The sequence below is a fragment of the Phytophthora cinnamomi genome (genome assembly GCF_018691715.1).
Source record: "Phytophthora cinnamomi strain GKB4 chromosome Unknown Contig126, whole genome shotgun sequence".
In the NCBI taxonomy this organism is placed as follows: Eukaryota; Oomycota; class Peronosporomycetes; order Peronosporales; family Peronosporaceae; genus Phytophthora; species Phytophthora cinnamomi.
The window spans coordinates 83,502-100,482 of NW_027151059.1; the positions used below are offsets into that span (position 1 = coordinate 83,502).

Here is a 16,981-nt window from a genome sequence, read left to right on the forward strand (position 1 = left end):
TGCAAGAGTGAGGAACACACGCCTCACCCAGCTTAGGATCTGAGATCTAATCTCAGATTCTGAGTTGAGTGGTCTGAGATCGAGGTCTAGCCGCGAGGCTATTCCCTGATTTTGGAGCCCGCATCGCCACACATGCACAATGTAAACGTTGGCTGCACGACTGTAATGGTGACATGTACACGGTGTTTAAGCGGCTGTTGCCCTGGTGGGTTTCGTGTGCAAGTGCGGTTACTGAACGTGCTGCGCGTGATGCTACAATATTACCATACCGGCTTCAACACGACAAATACACACAGGTGGCTCGCGTAATTACAGTTTGGGCCCTTCGTGCTACAGACGATCTTTGGAAAGAAGCCATGGACGCCATTACCGGGGCTAAACCGACCCGACGTTGTTCCGGAAATTTCCGAACTGTCAATGGGAGGCCCTGTGTTCATGAAATTATCGCTATCATCAAATCTAATGGAAAATTGAAGTTATTGCCTAGTCATTTTGACGCACATTGGTGGATTTATCGCGATCGTATCTATAGTTGGCGTCCTAGAATCCACGAGCCGGCAAGTTTACGTAAAACGCGTCGTGTTGCTCGCTCTCATAAGGCTAACCATGGTGCCACTGGGACTGCACGACTCCCAACATTTGCTGAGCGAGTTGATCGCAACCACCCATCCACTAATTCTACGTTAGAGACACCCCACCAAGCAGTTGTGTACCAGATTGCAATGCCTCAAGAACGTGTTGAGATGGACCAAGCTAGTACGTACCACTCAACTCATGCTCCCCCTAGATCCTGGGGGTATGCTAACAGAAAACCATACTAGTCTGTTTTAGATACTGCATACGTACATTCAAAAACACCACAAGTGCTAAAACATTTTAGTTTTACTTTCATCTTCCGCACAAGCTCGGATAGCCTAGTGTTATGCCGCTTCGTAGACAAAGCGTGGATCTTCAATTTGACTGCATCATGTAATATATTGAAGTTGACCCAAATTGGTAAGACTGGGTTACTAGTTTAAAAAAAATAAATTGGCGTTCGCTCTTAAAGACACGGGCCTTAAAGTCGGTAGAATAGCATTGTAGAATAATGCGAAAGTAAATGGAATATATAATACACAAGGAACTAAACGTGGAAGCTTAGAAGATTGAGTCATACTTGAATTATACATATCACGAAAACTTATAGAAGATTAAAAAAAAATTATAAAACGTTTGAATCATATTGGAAATAGTGATAATTTACCGGGAGTTCGCTCTAACGGACAAGGACAATAACTTTAGTAAAATAAAATCATACAATAATCAATAAAATGAAAATATGTTACCTAGGAAAATAACATCGAAAAAAACTTTCATGAAAACTCAGATAAGTATATATCCGTTAAATTTATCAGAATAGAGTTTCAGAATAATTTTCAAAAAGAAAACAGAAAGTATATTCTTAAGAAAATATAACACTAAGGAAAGCAAAGATTTTTTTTTCTAAAGCCGCACGTACGAATGGTGCACACGACGATGTGATCTCAACGTCTCCTTATGTTCAAATATTTTCTTGCAAATACGACAGAAAAATTGGGTGCAACCCCGCTCGTGTTCTCGACGGACAGCCTTCGCGTCGAAAGTTGCAACCGAACATGTACGGCACTGGTACATGTGGAATCGGCAAAGCTGTGTCATGTTGTAGCGGTAGCTAACTCCAGGTAAATCAACATCTAAATAGCAGTGTAGCCTGATGTTGATGCAGTCGTAGGATACACCACAGTGAGCGAGATCGCCACGACAAATTACCAAATCACCTTTCTCGAGAGAAATAATCTTTTCATTGTCTTTCAGGGGCCTGCGATTATTCCACCCGTAAGTTGCCAGTCTAGTTCCGTCCTGTAGAGCAATTAAAACAAGCGCAGGTAATTCTTCCTCATCAGCATCCACAGTTTCGCTATTGAGAAAGTCCCTGTGAACTTGCTGTAGTGGGCCACCTGGAAAAGATTTCAAGAACACCCACGAGCCGGTTCGGATGATCCAGTGCTCGTTGTATGCGGCCGCATAATTCTTCGCAGCGGCCTCGACTGGCGAAAGTGGGCTGTCGGATTGATTCCATGCTGGGACATACGCCTGCAATCGGAACTCGTCTTGGGTTGTTCCAATGCTGAAAACGGTGGCCCACTTCTCGATATCGTTAGCCTTGAGTCGAATAGCAGCCGCTTGTTCATGCGTGATCGCCTTCTTGATAACCTGGACTCCATCTTCGTAGAGTTTCATAGTGTGTGTGCGGGAAGACTGAACGATTTTCGAAATGATGTCCTCTATTAATTGCTTCTTCCTACGTGCTGACATGAACCTCGCATCTTATGTACTTTCCTAAGAACGAGAGACGAGTTAGAAGCTAAGAGCTAATGATAGTAACGTACATTGAAACAGAGTAGGAGTCTTACTGTGTTTCCAAGCCGTAGCCACGTCAAGAACGCTCGTGACCCGAATCAGCGAAAGTGGGTCAGTGTACTTGGTATTGCGTGTTGCCCATTTTGGGGCGTTACTATCTGCCATCTGCTTGCCCAAATGCCCTGGTTGTAACGAGGGCCCTCCTGATGAGGGCCCTCCTTAGCAATCCCCATAACAAAGGGTGCACCAAGGTCCTTCCCGCGCGCGCTCTGATTGGCTATATCACTGCTGTATGCCATAGCAAATAGAAGGTGATAACAAAGATTAGTCGGTACCTTTCATTAAGAACATAACTTTGCCAGCAATTACTATAATTTACTGTACTGTTACAGTAGCAAATTGCAAGAAGGTAGTGTATTTTGCAATATTCGACTGCAAAAAGAAGCTAAACAGCACTATGTGCTGCGGTCCTCAGGATTGTCATAAATACATGCCAATTTTATTTTTTTTCAATCTCTGATGACCACAAACTTGCGCTATCATGGAATGGTTATGCGGGGCAGTAGTATTAAATCAAAAAGTCAACCAAAACATTTAATATATAAGACCCCCCCCCCTGCTGGTGAAGCGAGGCGGGCTGTCTCACGCGCTCAGCTTACGCCTGTACAAAGATCACCGATTGAGGGGATCCGCCCAGTTTATCCTGCAAACCAGAGCTTCCTGACAAAACGTGAACAGCTCCGTGCACAGTAAACTTAACTTCGTTCTAGCTTTATATGACGTAAAAATCGCGCCTGTGTTTTCATTCTTCACAAGTACTAGTAAGATTTACCGTTTATGACGGCAGAAAAGTCAAGGAGATGCACTACAGCTGCTGCCGTTACTACAAGCAGTACGTTGCAACTTGAGGAAGAGGTAAACGCTGTTTCGATAAGATTTACGACAGTGTAGTGCTAACCCATTCTTATTCGGTGACACTTCCAAATGGAGCGAAAGGTGTACAACACATTATATTTATATATATATATTCTCCTTTCATATCCAGGAAAATCAAACAGCGGCCAGAAGTGACTGCTGTAACGCTGGACTGGATTGGTCGAGCAGCGGCTTGCCGAGGCCAAGAGTTCCGGATGGCCTATCCTACCGTTCATCGCTACCGACACGTCGGTCTCTATGCAATTATTCGAGCCTTAGCGGACACCATACACATGCCCGACTCAGTGCCTAGGGACTTCGCCGAAGTGTTCCCACACTTCGACCTAGTGTTAGTGGCTATCGACGGCGTTCGTGTACCAGTCATGGTTTCGACATTTACCAATGTCCTCATAGCCTCGGGCTGGAAACTAAACGTAGCCTACATCTATCCAGACACAGAGGGCGCTGCCCACGACCCAACGATTCTGGTCCGCAGCGACTTAGTTTAAGATATTGCTAAGGGGATGTACGTGCTCGCCGGTGTCGGCTACGTGCTTCACCTAAAGATGCCCCCCCCTTCGTGGTGTGCGCCATCAGTTAAAACGAATTTGCCGTGCGCTCTGGCAGACCGCAGAGCTGTTCAACTTGAGGAATTCCAAAGCTCGGCATTCGTCAATCTGCTCAAGTCGCTGGGGAACCAATCAGCGGGCACCGCGGTGATAAAACGGGCTGACCCAGCGCGTCAGCCAATCAGGGCGCGAAGATGAGCACCAAGAGCGCTCTGATTGGTCACGAGTGGACAGCGACTCCTCCCTCGTGGAGCCAGCCGTTCCTGGTGTCCTTGGCTCCGGTGCGGATACAAGTCGTACCCAAACGTTAACGCCCTGGTTCTACCGAAATGAGCGTTTAATGTGTTGAGGTTTCAGGAACGACCCCTATTCTAGACATAGCATACTGCTCTGCTGGGCTCATAATTATCCAGGCAGGAGGTCGACACCACTTTCTACGTGATCACGTCCCAGATATGGGACGCGGTGGACAATACGGGACGGGGATGTGGACGTCAGAGGACGTTATGGAACGAGGGGATGGACTTTAGTGGACCATGGTGGACAATATAGGACGAGACGCAAGAAAACAGGGACGAGATCGCTTTCTTTATGGAGTCGATTGGCGGGGTTTCAATAATTTTGAACCCAGCATCATCTATCTGGAGCTGTCTCCTAGCTTTTCGCGCATTGCCGCGGTTGTCGTACTCCATCCACATCGCGTCTGACACCCAGTCTCTCCAATTCCTGGCGGTTCTGAAGTCAAATGGGAATACTTTCTCTGTGATAGCGTTGTCGCCATCACTTTCATCCTCCTCTTCAATGTCCTCGGCTGAGGCGCAACTATCTTGACGCCGGATAGAGTTGTGTACACATCCACAAGCATAGATAACTGCCTGAGTCACTTCAAACTCGCGCTCTATAGGAACGGGCAGTCTTGAAACGCAGCCGTGGAGGCACTCGACTGCATTCCGAGCTTTTTTTTCGTTTCAACGTTGACGTTGTATTGAGCGGACTACAAACGCGGTCCCGCTGCCGGCAGCAGCGTCTATCCTCTGAAGCCAGTAGCCTCTCCACTGCAATTTTCAAGGCCGGCTTGCGTTCCTCCGTGCCCAATGTGTTGCAGGCCATCAGCGAGCTCCCGCCGGCGCTGTGTTCGGCAACCTTGAGTCGCTTTCCCGAGTCAGTCGAATCTGGAACTCTACCACTGCGATGCCCTTCGCCGCGCCGCGACCAGCTCCATGTTCCGCAGGCTACGTTGACTACCAGCGCGTCCCCGCGCGTCAATACGAGTGCTGTGGGGGTGCGCGCAGAGAGGTTGCAGCACACCCGTATCGCCGACTTGCTGCTATAAGCTCATTTTATCTTCTGCTTGAAATGCACCACGCAGCTCTGCTTGCCTTTTGGTGTCGTCGTCGACAAGACCGTCGACGCAGCCGCCGGTGCAAGCCCCGTACACTGTTTCAGCGTCGACTTTGGCATTGGCGTGGACTGGCACACGTGGGTCGGAATACATTTTGTGTATGCTGTTTGGCGTCACACATACCGTTTGCTCGCTGTTTCTACAATTCAGCAGGAGGATACTTTTAAAGGCGTTGACTGCAGACAAATATGATGCTGTCCTTTGCCTTCAAGCGATGAAATTACAATCTTCCAGCGCGTTATCTCTGCAAAGTAGTACTCATCTCTTCAAGACGTATTTGCAGTTGCTGATGGTCTCAAGCTCAACCTCGAGCAATCAAGCGACCCCGTCCTTCAAAATGCGTTCTACAACAGGTGGACTTGTGATCATTACGTGAGCAATGTATTGGGTTTCACTCCGAATGGAGTCATCACGGCATGCGCCATCAATGCTCCTGGCTCAATGCACGATTCTTTGATTGCAGCATGGGGAGGGGTATACAACAAACTGGAGCAGGTGTATGAAGATACTGGAGCGCGGTGCGTTGTCGATTCTGCATTTTCAAAGGGCGGTTACCCTTTTCTGATTAAGTCCGCTCAAGAACATCTTGCCGACAACCCGTCTCCAGTTGAACTTCACATTTTTCAACAGGCCACGTCCGTTCGATAGACGGCTGAGTGGGGGATGCGAGCCTTCCAAGCTCATTCCCCAGGATAAAAGACCACAGTCTTCCATTGTGGCCTCTCACTTCAACGCAGTTTCTAAACTGCCTATTCAACTTAGAAATAGTATAGAAATGTTTCTACACGATGCTTCGCGCAATCTGCACGAAGAATTCCGTTTATCTATACATGGTTTACCCGTCAAGTTTAGAATAGGAATAGCTCTATCACTCATTTTCGCCGAAAATGCCGAGTTTTTTCGTGTGCGTTTTTCTGTCACATACGGTCGAAGATGATTTTGGAATACAGTCAAACCTGTTTATATGAGGCCCCGTTGGTGGCCATCTACAACAATGACTCATATAAAATGGACTCAGTTTAAAAAAAAAATGTGGTGCACGTAAAGAAATCGCGCATAATTCGCTGCTGCTTTGCCTTCACCGTAGTCTCCCGAACCAAAGCGGTCACGGTCTGTAAAGCTCTTCGTTCTCTATCAGTCTGCTCTCCGCATTGAAGCAGAAATGCAGACAGCTCCATGCAGTGTCTCAGAGCGATGGCAGGTTGAATTGTGGGTTCCAGGTCCTCCTCCTCCTCCTGCTCGTCCTGCGAAACTGCATCACTTCCTGCTGCTTCGTCCACTATCACATCTGGCTCGTGCGCAGGCACGTCCTTGTCCACTGCCAGATACTCACTAGCGCTCACAGCGCCCTCCCACTTCGATAAAATCGCTGTCAAATCCACTCAGCGAGCATGGGGTTGTTCATGCCAGGATTCTGCTTGAGCTTTAGGTGCACTTGGAGCTTTTGTTCTAGCGTCAGACAGGTGCGAGGAGACATTGCGAGGGAAGGGGGCTTGCGTTGGGCGTTGGGCGTTGAGCAGTGGGGGCTTTGAAGAGTGTGTGGTCGTGAACAGTGTGAATCAAATAAACAGGTTAGACCTAGTTTGGTCCTCCAAAATGTGACTCATATACCTTGTATACATATAAACAGCGGTTATACAAAAAAACGAAGTAAAATATTTGGTAGCAACAAAGCTTGCATCAAATAAATGGCAAGGCTCAAATAGGGAGGATCATATAAACAGGTTTGACTGTACTGTAGTATTATAAAAAGCTTATGCAGAAGTCACTTATCCATTGCCTCAGGGTTATTGTCATATCTACAAGCAAAGGTCGAGGATCTACGCCTCATTGTCCACAGACAGCTTCTCAGATAGCTCCCCCTTCTTCTCTCCCGATCGACTACGCGGAAAAATCACAACTAGAATCACTTGCACCAGGCACAGCAACCCACTGATGGCGTTCGGCACGAGCACATAGTAGTCCGTCTGCATGATACCATACGTGGTCCAAAGCGCACCGTTGACAAAGCCGGACACCGCCATTGGCGCCGCGATGATCTCCGAGTTTTTGGTCTTGATAACGTCACCCATGAGCATAAGTGGCGACCCGAACATGATGATGGCCATAACGTCGGCAAAGTACCCCAGCACCTTCGCGATCGTGTCGTCGTCTTGCGTGCCCAGAAAGCGATAGAGCAGTAGAGCGATTATAAGTGCGAACACACCACAGAAGAAAATGGAGTATCGCACTCGACGCTCCTTCTCGTGAAGGATAAAGACGGCCGAGAAGATGACGCCGAGAACAGCCCCCAGGCAGTTGACCGCTCCCACCGGGAAGAACGCGTGGTCCGCAAGTGAGTAAATGACCCAGCCCATACTCTGGCCAAACATCATCGCGAGCGGGTAGAAGTTGACGCCGGTTGTTTTCCGCTTCTTGTGTACGATGTACATTCCGGGGAGCATACTGAGGAAGATGCAGGCCGTAGCGATGGTGGCAAGGACGTTGATCGTCGTCTCAGCGGCATCAGAAGCCATCTTGGATGTTGGAGCGCGTGGTAGCCAATTGGGGAATGCGAGGATCCGTACAAAACGGCTCAGGCGTGCACTTGTTGGATGTTGTGGTCTGATGTGTGGTTTGAAGATGGCAGGAACGGATGCATGCGGTGCCTTGGACTTCAACCACTTTCAGATGTGCAAGAATGCGTTAGGTAGTCATGTCGTGGCGCGGTGCCGCTTTTCTTAGTAATACTGACAGGAGATCGCGGGTTTCGGATGCCTAAGCCCTTCGGCACAGGCAAATGAACCTGCTTGGGGTACTTATTTCACCTCACGTTTTTGATGATTGCACCTCCCTGTCAACAGGAGAAACTGTGTGTCAGGACCGCGTGTACTTTCTCGACAAGCTACGTCAGAACCGAAGGCACGTGTTAAGGGTGAAGTCGCGGGATTCGTTTCGCATGATGTCATTATGCCGAGTAGCCTCAAAATTGTGTTTATGCGTTTTCACTTTGCTAACTATATGTAAAGGGTGACGTCACGCCTCCTGGACAGATTGATGGGTTAAAGCGGACTACTGGTGCCAACGCAGTAGGTCTTCAAGCGTCCATGTTCAACCACGTGCAATTCGATGGTACCGCCAGCACTTCGCCTCTTCAATATCTCATGGGATTAGCCGGCAAAAATACCATTCTGATCTAAAACTTCGAGATCGCGTCCAAAGGCTTGGACTCGAAGCCACTCCTTCATTTCCGGTTTTGCTATCCACTACAAACACCTTTCAGCGTCAACTACCACCAACATGTCATCTATCTCCGGAACCCGTGTGGCCCTTGTCGGCGCCGGCGCCGTCAACTTCGGAGGCGCCGAGGGTCCCTGGGACCACGCCTCTCGCCTCGAAAAACTCGGCGCCGTCATCGTGGCTGTCGTGGACCCGCTTGTCGCCAAGGCTAAAGAGAAGGTCGAAACTCGCCGCGCCAACAAGGAGTTCGCGCACATCTGGGCCAACACGGAAGTGTTCGCGGACCTGCAAGATATGCTCGATACCGTCAAGCCCACGGCCGTGTTCATCGGTGTGCCGCCCTCATTCCACGGCTGCTACAAGTACCCGTTGGAGCTGCAGTGCCTCCGCGCAGGTGCTCACCTGTTCCTCGAGAAGCCGCTGTCGAACGCGCCTGTGGACGAGGTCACCAAGTACGCAGCGGAAGTGGAAGCTCTCCGCAAGGAGAAGAAGCTCGTGGTGTCCGTCGGCTACATGTTCCGCTACTCGCTCTTCGGTGAGAAGATCAAGGAGCTGCTGAAGGGCAAGAAGCCCGTGTGCCTCATGGCGCGCTACAACTGCACGTACGCGAATATCCCGAGTCCGTTCTGGTGGAACTCGGAGCACTGCGGTGGTCCCATCGTGGAGCAGGCCACGCACTTCGCCGACATCTCGCGCTACCTTGTTGGCGAGGTGGACATGGATACCGTCTACAGCCGCAGCGTCAAGGCCAGCCTTACCCCCGGGGACATCGGCTACTTGGAGAAGGTGCCCGTTGACGAGACGACCGTCCCGGCGGAGAACCGTGTGCCGCGCGCGCACGTGGCCAACTGGTTCTTCAAGAGTGGTGCGCTGGGCAACTTGGTGCACGGCGCGCTGCTGCAGGGCGAGGCGTACGACGCGTCGCTGGAGATCATGGCGGACGGCCTGCGCATCGGCGTGGTCAAGCCGTACTCAGAGACGCCAACGCTCAAGGTGCTACAGGGCGACAGCGACGAGGAGCTGACGTTCGAGTTCCCTGGGGACGACATGTACCTGACGGAGGACCGCGAGTTCCTGAAGGCGGTTCACGGCGAGGGCGACGACATCCGCTGCCAGTACCAGGACGCCGTGAACACGTACGCGTTGACGTGCAAGATCCGCGACGTGGCTCTGGCCAACTAAGCAGGTGCGTAGCAAGTGATGAAGCTCGTAGTATGTGGTGTTGTAGCAAACGAGTGTAAAGCTCAAAGAGTATATCAACTTCATGATGATGAATGCGAAGAGTGAACTCGGTGAAGGTACAACCAAACTAGTTAAATAGTTAGGCGCCGTGCGTTTGAACCGGTGCGACGCGTTCTCATCAATTGTCGAGCAAGTTGCAACGAGGCCAATCGCACTCTCGCTTAGCACGCCAACACGCCTTAACCTGCTGCTACCTTGGATCGTATTCCTACAAAAGCACTAACGACGAGTTGTTCAATGCCTATCTCCAGCGGCCAGACTCAGGGGCACGAGTGTTCTCGCGGGACGAGCCCTCGCGGTCACCAGCACGTGGCGGGCGGTACGAGCCTTCACGCTGCGAGCGGCCGAAGAAGCGGTCGTCGGCATCACGGTCTCCTCCACGGCGGAAAGAGTCACGCTCGCCATCACGGTCACCGCCACGGCGGAACGAGTCGCGGTCACCGTCGCGACGGAACGAATCGCGCTCGCCATCACCGCGACGGAACGAATCGCGGTTGCCCCAGCGAGAGCCGCCCTCCTCGCGGTCGCCACCAAAGCCTCGGCGCAAGCCGCCTTCACGCTCCTCACGGTCACCACCGAAGCCACGGCGCAGGCCACCTTCACGTTCCTCACGGTCACCACCGAAGCCACGGCGCAGGCCACCTTCACGTTCCTCACGGTCACCACCGAAGCCACGGCGCAAGCCTCCTTCACGCTCGCCCCCGAAGGCACGGCGCAGGCCACTACCCTCGCGTCCATCGCGGTCGCCGAAACTCTCACGAGCCGGAGGTCCACGACGCTCCCAGCGGCCTTCCGGTGCAGCAGTCTGTGCACGGCCAGAGAGACCACCACGGTTGACGTGGGTCCACTCGCCATCATCCCTGTCATCGCCGCGACGGTCGTCATCACGGCCACGGTACGAGTCGCGGAAGCCACCGGTCAGGCCACGAGCACCAGCACTGCCGAAGCGGCCCTGGCTGCGCTGCTCAATGCTCTTCTCCTCTTCCTCGCGCTGGCGCTGGGCCTGCTCCTCACGCTCCTTCTCCTCGGCGATGCGACGCTCCTCAGCCTCTTCCTCTTCCTGGCGACGGATCTCCTCCTCCACCTCGATCTGGCGTTGACGCTCACGCTCGGCCTCCTCCTCGCGGCGGATACGTTCCTTCTCTTCCTCTTCTTCACGAAGACGACGCTGCTCCTCCTCATAACGCTCCTTAGCGTGAGCCACACGGGCGCTCAGACGCTCCAGCATAGCCTTTTTCTTCTGTTCCTCGGAAGCCTTCTTGTACTGCTCAATACGACGGGCCTTGTGCGCCTCAACAAACTCGGCGCTAACCGTGATAGCAGGGGCCAGGCGGGCCTTCTCCTTGAGACCGTGCTCGTGCTCCTCCTTGGCGCGCTTCAGCTTCGCAGCCGACTCCTCCTCGTAGCGCTTTAGAGCCTCGGCCTTAGCCTCAGCGACCTGGCGTTGCAGAATAGGCTGCTCCTCTTCGCGCGTGGCGCGCACGATGTAGTCCAGACGACGCGCATTTTCGCGGAGCTTCTGCTGAGCAAGCTCCTTAGCTTTCTTAGCCTTCTCCTTAGCCTCGTTGAGCACCTTCTCCTTGTCGATGGTAGCAAGGTCCAGGTCGCTCACATCCGTGTGGCCCAGCTTGTCCAGCATTTGGCGGGTCTCCTTCAGCTTGATCTCGTCCTGAATCTTTTGTTTCTTCTCAGCCTCACGACGGCGAGCTTCCTGTGCTAGACGCTCCCTCTCCATCTCTGCGCGGCGCTGAGCGAACTCCTGGCGCTTCTTCTCCAAGGACTGCAGCTTCTCCTGCTGCAGCTTCTCGAGCTCCTCCTTCTTGCGCTCAATCACCTCGCGGCGAGCCAGCATCTCCGAGCGCTGCTCCTGCATGCGGGCACGGGTAGCGGCGAACAGCTTCTTCTTCTGCTCGTTACGAGCAGCAGCAGCAGACGCAGCAGCGACAGGCACCTTGTTCATCGCACGAGAGAGACGCTCACCCAAAAGAGTAAGTTGGGCGGCGTTGGCCTCAAGGTCGACAGCGTCCGTGAAGCGAATGCACTGCTCGACGTGGTCGATGCGAATCTTAGTACGCGTCTGAGTGGAGGACACAGCGTCAGCCGAGGACGTCTCAGCGTTATTGCTGCCGTGCTGTGTAACATTGCGGCGGTACATGCTCGACAGGCTAGGAGCGCTGGCGTGGGCGACAGTGCTCAGACTGCGGGAGCGCGCGATCAGCGTCTCGATCTCTTCGTAGGAAACGTCAAGGCCAACGAAGATCGAGCGCAGGTGAGCGATGGTCACGCTGGCGTACACGCGCGTAAGCTGGAAGAGCACGCGGCGCACCACAAGGCGCTCCACGCCATCGACGTAAGCCTTGGCAAGAGGCTCAGCACGAATCGTCGTCAAGAACGGTTGCACCTGCTTAACGATCTGAAGCGGGTCCACCTCCTGCAGCTCAACGCGCTGGAAAATCTCGGTCGCGGCAGTTGAGGCCTTAGGGAGAAGACCAGCAGCCTCGATGTCCTCGAGGAGGTTAGCACGCGTCGGCGTCGTGGCAAAGCCCAGCAGGGCCGCCATGCGCGAGTTCTTGTCGCGCGCAGAGGCAGTCAGCGAGCTGTCGGCGGCCTGGGCAGCCGAGGACGAATCGTCGTCGCCCAGGACGGACGAGGACGCTTCGAAGTCCAGCAGCGGGATAGATAGTGCCGCGAGGACTACACGCGTGGCCATCTCCTTCTGTTCCTCCTCGGACACCAGCACGGGCAGCTCCTGCAGCGCCTGGGCGCCAGCAAGACCCTGCAGGCCCGCCACGCGCAGCGAGTACCACTTGTACAGCGCGTAGGCGTGGAAGAGGTGGTTCTTGGACACCTGGAAGATCTGCGCCAGCTTCTCGTAGTACGTGACGAGCAGCTCCACGCGCGGGGTCTGCTCCACGAGGTTCATGATGTTGTTGATGTCATCGATCGTGCGGAAGGCCTCCGAGAAGAGCTCGAGGTCCGTGGCGACCTGCAGCTGGCGGTAGCGCACCTCCAGCAGGCGCTCCACGCTCTCGAGCGTGAAGCCATCCCAGCTGCGCATCTGGCGCGTGGACTGCGTGGTGGGCGCGGCCGCGTGCTTCTGCAGCGCGCTCAGGTGGTTGCGCATGATCTCGCATACGCGGCGGAACTCGATCTTGCGCTGGTACTCGATGCAGAAGTCGAAGGCCTGCATGGCCGTGGCCTTGTACAGCGGCTCGAGCTTCGAGTTGCTCTTGAGGATGTCCAGCACCGTGCGGTACGTCTCCCACATGAAGCGCAGCCAGGGCACGACCACCTCGCGGTCCGTGCGGTCGCTCGAGCCCTCGAACGTCGTGGTGGACAGCATGACGTCCTCGGGCGTCTGCGCGGCGTCCAGGTCCACCTTGGCGGCGGCCAGCAGGTTGAGCTCGTTGCTCTCCTTCTTGGCGGCCGCCAGCTTGCGCTCCGCCTGCGTGACGAAGTGCTTGATGATGGTCTCGAGCGACGCCGGGTTGTGCTGGATGCTCAGGTTGCGGTACTGGTGCAGGCCGTCCTTGGCCACGCGGCCCATCTGCAGCTCCAGACAAATGTCCAGGTACAGGATCATGAGCTCCTCGTGCGTGGGCTGCCACGTGCGGTTCTTCTTGGCGATCAGCGCATCGTGCAGGATCTCCAGCGCCGAGTGCTTCGTGCGCTTGAGCACGCCGGCGTCCACGTTGGGGATGGCCAGCAGCTCGCGCGCGCGCTTCAGCGCGTTCTCGGGCTTGTGGAAGAAGTGCGACATGCTACTTTCCTGTGTGTGTAGGGAGCTGCAGGTAGGGGGCGAGAAGCGGGTTAGTGCACGTGCAAGGAGGAGGAGAGGAAGGCGGGGGGAGGGTCCAGGACGTACTCGGAAGGTTGAGCGGAGAGCTCCCGTTTACTGACTGAGGGATGTGCGGCCGGGTTGGCTGGTTGGCAAAGGCCCAGAAGAGGGGCCAGTATTGGGGTGAAGTGGGGTGGTCCACACGGTCAAGTTGTGTTGCGATCTATGAATCTGCATGGGGACGCTTTGGTTTTCGCTCTTCCCTGAGCAATCTCGTCCTAAGCATTAGTACAGGGATCTGCTGTGAAATTGTTGAGACCGTGACTGAGCTGCTCGGCGCAAAGGGCAGGTGCGTTTGAAAAATTGTGTGTGAGAGAGGGGTGGTGCAGTAGTGCAGCCAGTTGTGTAGGGAAAATGTGCGGTGGTGCTCGGGTAAGGTAACACCATGATTAGGGCAGAGCCTCGCCCATTAGGTTTGGCAAGACCAGCAAAAACGAAGCGGCTTCATTTTTGCTTTGTCGAAGCCTCGCTGCGATGGCGGATGGTATGCGAAGCGCAAAATACGATGCCGGCTTTCTCGGCTTTTCTCGTTGGCGAGCTTCCAGTAACGTTAGCAGGAGCCTCTCCTGACTAAACTGCCGCAAATTAACAGCAAACTGAGCCATTCTCCTGCCTCCCAGTGGACTAGATAGCGTCTTGAAGGCTCCCACAACTATCTTCGTCACTAGCGAGAATCGCAGAGTCTGCGATTCTCGCCTGCAGTAATAGACGTCACTTGCATCCAAGATTCAACCCCGAAAATAAATGGGTCAGTTGCGTGCAAGAAACGGAATTCTCAGCTTGCTTCAGACACGCACGACATTGCTCAGAAGCACCTGCCTCGAGCATTTTTCATTCCGACCACTGCCCAGCAATGCGTCCAGCACCTGTGTCGCCCCAATGGCGCAAAATCGCTACCGCCCGAATGTTCGCACAGCCGTCCACATCTGTGCGTCGACGACTCAAATCCAAGCCTCCACAGTCGAATCTGCTTCGTCGCCTGCTGGGACCCAGACGCTTTTCCAAGTGGGTCTCTACTGTTGCTCAACGTTTTGCGATGGCGATGATGATGACGATGACAATCGATGGCCAGATTTACATTTTCGCCGCAATGCAGACCCCAGTTGCAAAGCTCACTGACGAGTTGTGGGGGCTAGTCCGGGTGCAAACGGACCATCCGGAGCTACTGTCACCGACGCCACTTTCCCAACATATCGGTCGGCATACTGTCGAAGAGCTCGAGAACGCTAGACTGGCTGATAAGGCAGTCTCGTGGATGCTCGCGCCTGTGTTTTTCTGCTGCGTTGTCGCCGAGAAGGCCAAGTCCCCGCGGACGTGGGGAGCCACCGAAATCTTCAGCCGTGTCGTCGTGTCTTTCATGCTGAAGTTGTTTGTGCTGACTACGGATCTGGCATGGGGAAAGCATCATGCAGAACGTGCAGAAAACAAATGAAGGCAGGTAGCAAGAGTTCACGCCCACGACACATCAGCGACGCGGAAGAAAAAGTCAACGGTAACCTATTAGCGTGGTATACAAACAAACTTCAACTCTTTAGCACAATGTCGATCGCCATTATTCTCCGTATATTATTAATACTCCTTTCTTTTAACTTTGAGCTCAGTAATGATCTGGTTCATTTGTTGTGATAGGGCGCTGAATTATATTATACGAAGGAGAAAGAAAGCTACGTGTAGCATTCCAATCAGTGGTCTCGCCAATCTTCCCAGTCGACGTTCAAGCTTCGCAGCGGTACCAATTCCTTCCGAATCCTGAAATAAGCAGCATTAAACGCACGTTGTTAGTTGCTTGCTAGCAATGTTCGGCTTCATGCCATTACATAGCACGCACGGATTCCAGACGAGCTCATTCTCATTGTCCGTTTTGGCGTCCTTCTCTTGCGGACGGTCCTTGAACTCCTTGGAAAGAGATTGCAGCTCAGAGGTCGAATTGGAGTTCATATCAGCCTCCAAGTTCATCGCATGCATCGCGCTCTCAGCAATAGCCTCTTGGTGGAGGCGAGCGATTTCTTCGTCCTTTTGACGCTGGAATTCCTCGCGCTGCTTTCGGCGCTGCATACTCACAATCCGTGCGCGCGACCACTTCATCCACGTCCCACCGTTAGGCTTGCACTGCTATCAAAGTAAGATACAATATCGAATTAGCCTACCTCTTCGGGGAATTTGTTTTTGTGATCCGTCAAATCCATCAGCCCTAAGTCGATCTCGTCACATTGCTGGCCATAAAAAATAGCAACAAAACAATCATGAGGACAAGATTCCGCCGTAGGTGCATCCGCATAATGTAACGGTACCTCAAGCTTCTGCTCGATCTTGGTCGCTGCTTCTTCCTACAGTCATTAATTAAGAGCAATACCAAGAACGTAAATATCTGCTGGGCAAATAGTATCTATATCCAAACTCAACATTACCTCGTAGTCAATCATATTCGCAATCGCTTCGGTGAGCTGCGCTTTCAAGTCTGCTACGTCACGGATAAATTTCTGCCAGCATCAACAAAAGACCATGTCAACTGTCAATAACACACACAACTCCGCCACAGCCCAGTTTCCATCACTTACGTTGCGGACTTTGACCAGTCTCAAACAGTCCTCAGTGCGTTGTTTGATCTGCGACGATGCCGTTGCTCTGTCCGCCACCAGATCCGCTGCCGTCTGATACCTCATAACGCTGTCTTGCAGCAAGACCTGGTGTCTCTCTCTGATCTGCTGGTCCAGGAACTTGACTGCCGTCTTGTGGTGGTCAATCTTCTTGAGCACATCCAGCACCGGGTTCACCGAGTGCGAGTTGAGCTTCATGGGCAGCACGTGGTGCAGCTCCGCGGCTGCGTCCTGGTTGTCGGGCAGCTCTTCCAAGTCCTCCTCATCAGCCGCCTTCTCCCCCTGCTTCGCTCCAGCGTCGCCCTCGGCAGCCTCCAGGAAATTGGGCAGGTCCTCGCCCGTGCAGCGCCACATCTTGAGCACCTGGGCGTCCGTGAAAATCGCCTTCTCGTGCCACAGCTCCAGCAGCCGCGTGACGTTCTGGCGGTCCATGGGCGAGTTGCTCACGAGCGCCACCGCCTCCTCCAGGTGCTGCATGAACAGCTCCACGAATAGCGGCGTCTTGGAGGCCTCCGACTCGCCGAACAGCGTCTTCTGCAGCACGTGGTTGGCCACGTACAGGAACGCCACGCGCTCCGACTGGAAGTCGCTGGCCCGCAGCGCCTGGATCCAGCTCTCCACCATCTCTCGCGCCTGGGACGCGTCGCCCGAGCGCTGCACACGCATCATGCCGTCGCTCACGGCCTCGACGCGCTCCTGCGTCTCGTCCAGCTCGCGTAAGTCGGCCAGGAACTCGTCCATAGTGCAAGATGGCGGCGCTTGTTATTAGATTTTGGCTGGTCAAAAGAGTAGAACTTTCGGACTTAGGGTGGGCAGAAAG

The 16,981-nt window shown here is 53.4% G+C and overlaps 4 protein-coding genes across 5 annotated transcripts; 1 reads left to right on the forward strand and 3 right to left on the reverse strand.

The window, feature by feature from the left end:
* Positions 1 to 7,085: 7,085 nt before the first annotated feature.
* On the reverse strand, positions 7,086 to 7,781 carry IUM83_10784 (Bidirectional sugar transporter SWEET7b; the record flags this gene model as incomplete). The annotated part of the gene is made up of 1 exon (XM_067935301.1): positions 7,086 to 7,781. One exon carries the CDS (start codon positions 7,779 to 7,781, stop codon positions 7,086 to 7,088), a length of 696 nt encoding a protein of 231 aa, XP_067780626.1.
* Positions 7,782 to 8,544: 763 nt separating this feature from the next.
* On the forward strand, positions 8,545 to 9,666 carry IUM83_10785 (NAD binding dehydrogenase; the record flags this gene model as incomplete). Its single annotated transcript, XM_067935302.1, has 1 exon — positions 8,545 to 9,666. The coding sequence occupies one exon, from the start codon at positions 8,545 to 8,547 to the stop codon at positions 9,664 to 9,666; it is 1,122 nt and encodes a 373-aa protein (XP_067780694.1).
* Positions 9,667 to 9,967: 301 nt separating this feature from the next.
* Positions 9,968 to 13,486, reverse strand: IUM83_10786 (Eukaryotic translation initiation factor 3 subunit A; the record flags this gene model as incomplete). 2 transcript variants are annotated; one of them, XM_067935303.1, is made up of 2 exons in its annotated part: positions 9,968 to 10,368; positions 10,450 to 13,486. In XM_067935303.1, the coding sequence occupies 2 exons, from the start codon at positions 13,484 to 13,486 to the stop codon at positions 9,968 to 9,970; spliced, it is 3,438 nt and encodes a 1,145-aa protein (XP_067780628.1). The 2 variants fall into 2 exon arrangements, with proteins under 2 accessions (XP_067780628.1, XP_067780627.1); XM_067935304.1 differs by having other exon boundaries at positions 9,968 to 10,278; positions 10,330 to 13,486.
* A 1,760-nt stretch (positions 13,487 to 15,246) lies between these two features.
* On the reverse strand, positions 15,247 to 16,902 carry IUM83_10787 (RNA polymerase II-binding domain; the record flags this gene model as incomplete). Its single annotated transcript, XM_067935305.1, has 6 exons — positions 15,247 to 15,313; positions 15,393 to 15,643; positions 15,712 to 15,777; positions 15,856 to 15,891; positions 15,973 to 16,044; positions 16,123 to 16,902. 6 exons carry the CDS (start codon positions 16,900 to 16,902, stop codon positions 15,247 to 15,249), a joined length of 1,272 nt encoding a protein of 423 aa, XP_067780629.1.
* Between the last annotated feature and the right edge of the window lie 79 nt (positions 16,903 to 16,981).